A 3389-nucleotide genomic window follows, 5' to 3' on the forward strand; every position below is an offset into this window, starting at 1 on the left:
TGATTTGATCAAGCCTGTACGAGCGAGTGCGTTATGCCAATTATTTTAACTAAATTTTTGTTACCTTCATTGCTTTTACGCTCTCACCAGCATGACTGTACTTCTTGCATGCAAGGTGATAAAGCCCTTGAGCATCGCAGCACTCTGCTAGAGTTAAAATCGTTTGCTTGTAATGTCCAGAATCACTATGTGACGACTTTGCACTAAAATGCTCCGCAATTTTGTCCGTGACAGTGGCTCCCTTGATACACTATAACAAACCAGTTATCCACCATATGGCGAAAAGTCACAAAAGCTTACGTGTTCTAGAGCACGATCGTGTTCTTTTGCGGCAATATAAAGAATAACTGCTTTCTCAACCTGATTATTTGACATAAGATAATCTCCGCACCTGTGAAAGTGGCAACCAAAACCAAAGTTTAGTAGTAAATATTATTTCAACACCTTGCAAGAAGAGCTGGATCGGCACTTTCGTCAAGGTCATCAGCAATTGACTGTAACGCATCAAATAAATGTAAGCATATACAAATATCAACAGCTTTTTTATATTCGCCACCCTGTAATATACACAAAGATGTCTATGAATGACAAATGCACTTCCAAACCTTCTGATACAGCAAAACAGCCTCTTCGTGCATTCCTTTGTTTTCATAGTATCTTCCAGAGCGAACCATTAAATCTTTAGAGCTCTGCAGTTAGAATTTGGAAGGGTTAATTAATGACAGCAGTAATTTACCTGCAGTGAAAGGGAAAGAAGTTCGTTGTCGAACCCATGCTCCATGGCTAAGTTTGCTGCATAACAAAATTTACCTGCTCTTGAAAATAGTTGGATGGCCTCTTCAATGCTTTCATTTCGTTTAAGCTGTGAGAAGAACAAGTATGAAGTAAATAAAGGGAATGCTGGTACCTCACGTGCAATCTGAAACATTGCAGGTTTATCATTGAAACTTAAAGCAGCGTCTGCAGCCGCTTTATAGTCACTGAAATAGCAGTGAACCCGGACAACAGATGCAATGTCTCCAGCCTAAAATATGGAAAATTTGAAAAACGGAAGGGAAAGAGGGACATCATACAGCTGTATAATATTCAATGGCTTTGGAAAAGTTGTCATTGACTTCACAAAAATGTGCCCACCATTGTTGTAGTGAAGAGTCTTTGATACGTTTAACATATAATTCAAGCTCTTCTAACAGTTGAAGGGAGAACAACATACGAGGAACCTCATATCTGCAATCAGGGTCATTTTAAAACCCATACAATCTAGACAAAACCTGTGTGTGTCTGAAAGCTCGTAATGTTTTATTGCTCCTTTTATATCATTCATGCTTTCTAAGTACTTTGCGTACGCATGATGTGTGGGTTTTAAATGCAAAAAGTCGTGACTAGAAGCAAGTTGCAATGACTTCTCCCAGTTTAAACATGTCTGCTGCAAGTGAATCTATTATCGGTGAATAAAACTTGATTTAAACCTGATAAAAGAAATTCAAAAGGTCGTAGCGTTGAAAGCGTTTGTACATGATCTCTACATCATCAAGGAGCCCAAGCCTTGTTGCCACACAGGCCAAATTTTGCAATTCATCCTAAAAAAAACGTCATTCAGCCTAAACAGATGAGAATACTGACCTCCGTCCATCTGGGCAGCATACTTGCTTCTATCTTTGCCACACAATAAAGTGCAGGCTCGAGAACCTTGGACTTTGTGTAAAAGCGCGCTAGGCTCTTACAAATGGATTTATCTTCTATGCAGTCAATTGCTTCTTCTGCTTCTCTGGTTTCACCACAGGCAATATTATAAAGCAATTTTTGTAGTCTATCTCTCACTTGATTATCCAGGTCCACCTGTCGGGAGTGAGAATAAAAAATTGTATAGTGGCTTCATCTTTACCATCTCTTGAAAGAACGGCATAGGTATCCTTTGATATAATTTTTCTACGTGATCTTCAATATTGAGATCAGAACTGGTCAGATACATATAAGGAGAGAATAGTCCCAACAATTCGCTTTTACTGTCGAGGCTTATCTAAAGACTATAATTAATATTAATTGGTCATACTTATAGACTTACTTGGCATTGAGAGAGTATGCCCCGCTCTGAAGATACAGATAGGATGTTCAATTCCTGCAAGTTTTCTTCGAAATTCTGCAAGAAAAAAAGATTAAATACTATACAGAGAAACTACTAACTACCATTGTTTCACATGCAAGTAAATTGGGATCTTCCATGTCCCAGAAATGCGTCACAGGCAGTGCTCTTGATGATCTCATTGAAACACTAGTTTACAAGACAAGAATAGAAATACCTGAGGTCATAACTAATAACTATGTCGAGAGATGTGTCGTAGACATATATATGCACATCAAGGTCTGTTTTTTTCAGTATAAGGCTTAGTTTGCTTCCATTGCAGTTACACCTAAGTGAAACATAGGGGATATTTTGAATAGCCTAGATGAAGTGTCAGCGGATGGTAGAAGAGTAGGCACTGAAAAACCTTAATGCGTGACCCTCCGCTCGGAATAAGATCTGTACCCTCCATTCTCCATAATCGAATGTAACCATTAGATGTAACCTGCGTAGCACTAACAGTTAGAGCGTTAACAAACCATACTGCCCTACCAATGCAAGAAAATCGTCGCAACAGTCTAGCGAGACTCCCCTGCCTTCACGTTCATCAACATACATCACCCTCAGAGTAATACCCTATGAAAGTTTCTTCTTTTATGTATTGAAATACAAGAGCGAAAAGGAGTGAAGTGTACCGTGCAAGAAATGACTTTTACAGTTTCCTCGTCGCTGTAGTACAAATTGTTGTTATGAATAGCCATAGAAGCATTGCCTACTATCTTTACCATCGCACAGCTTCCTGATTCTGCAGACATGAGAAATTTAGAAGAGAAGTTATGCGGTTTGCACAGACCAAGCACAAATACATAAGCTTCGTCTTCCGTCCAAATCAGAGCCCTTTCTGCACAGGCATCAAGACCTTTGATGGAAGCTGGAACAGAAAGAACCTGACGCTTCTGGAGAAACAAAAACATCATGTACATCCGAAAACTAACTCTTACATTGGTTCCGTCCAGAGAAAATGTTACAGCCTGTAGAGCTGAAATTTGCATAATTGAAACATGTTTTCGCATTCGACAGAGAGCTGTCATTGAGAAACCCTAAACGATCCCAACTCTAGCAGAGCATAACTAAACAGTAAAATTTACGTGATGAAGCTCCACACAGGCGGGACGGTGGAATCCATTCAGAGTTTAGCAGCTGGAATCCTGTCATTCACTGGATGAGTTTAAAGGTGCTGTTAGGGGGAAAATTGTGTAGCTGTTCTTTTCGTTTTGTATTTGCTAGCAAATAATACGGTACACCAAAAAGAAGCTATTAGGAGGAA

At 39.4% G+C, this 3389-nt stretch overlaps 1 protein-coding gene across 1 annotated transcript in view; it reads right to left on the minus strand.

The window, feature by feature from the left end:
• LOC9647934 (intraflagellar transport protein 140 homolog) overlaps window positions 1-3153 on the minus strand; it is a 3705-nt gene extending 552 nt beyond the window's left edge. The window contains exons 1-11 of the mRNA XM_024686536.1: window positions 2758-3153; window positions 2490-2567; window positions 2066-2140; window positions 1470-1580; window positions 1272-1423; window positions 1074-1227; window positions 737-919; window positions 606-689; window positions 445-557; window positions 301-391; window positions 65-250 (exon numbers count right to left, since the gene is read on the minus strand). Of these exons, the coding sequence (XP_024542304.1) occupies window positions 65-250; window positions 301-391; window positions 445-557; window positions 606-689; window positions 737-919; window positions 1074-1227; window positions 1272-1423; window positions 1470-1580; window positions 2066-2140; window positions 2490-2567; window positions 2758-3153 (1623 nt within the window). The remainder of the gene's footprint in view (window positions 1-64; window positions 251-300; window positions 392-444; window positions 558-605; window positions 690-736; window positions 920-1073; window positions 1228-1271; window positions 1424-1469; window positions 1581-2065; window positions 2141-2489; window positions 2568-2757) is intronic.
• Window positions 3154-3389: the final 236 nt, after the last annotated feature.

This window comes from Selaginella moellendorffii, unplaced genomic scaffold (genome assembly GCF_000143415.4).
Source record: "Selaginella moellendorffii unplaced genomic scaffold, v1.0 SELMOscaffold_49, whole genome shotgun sequence".
Taxonomy (NCBI): domain Eukaryota; kingdom Viridiplantae; phylum Streptophyta; class Lycopodiopsida; order Selaginellales; family Selaginellaceae; genus Selaginella; species Selaginella moellendorffii.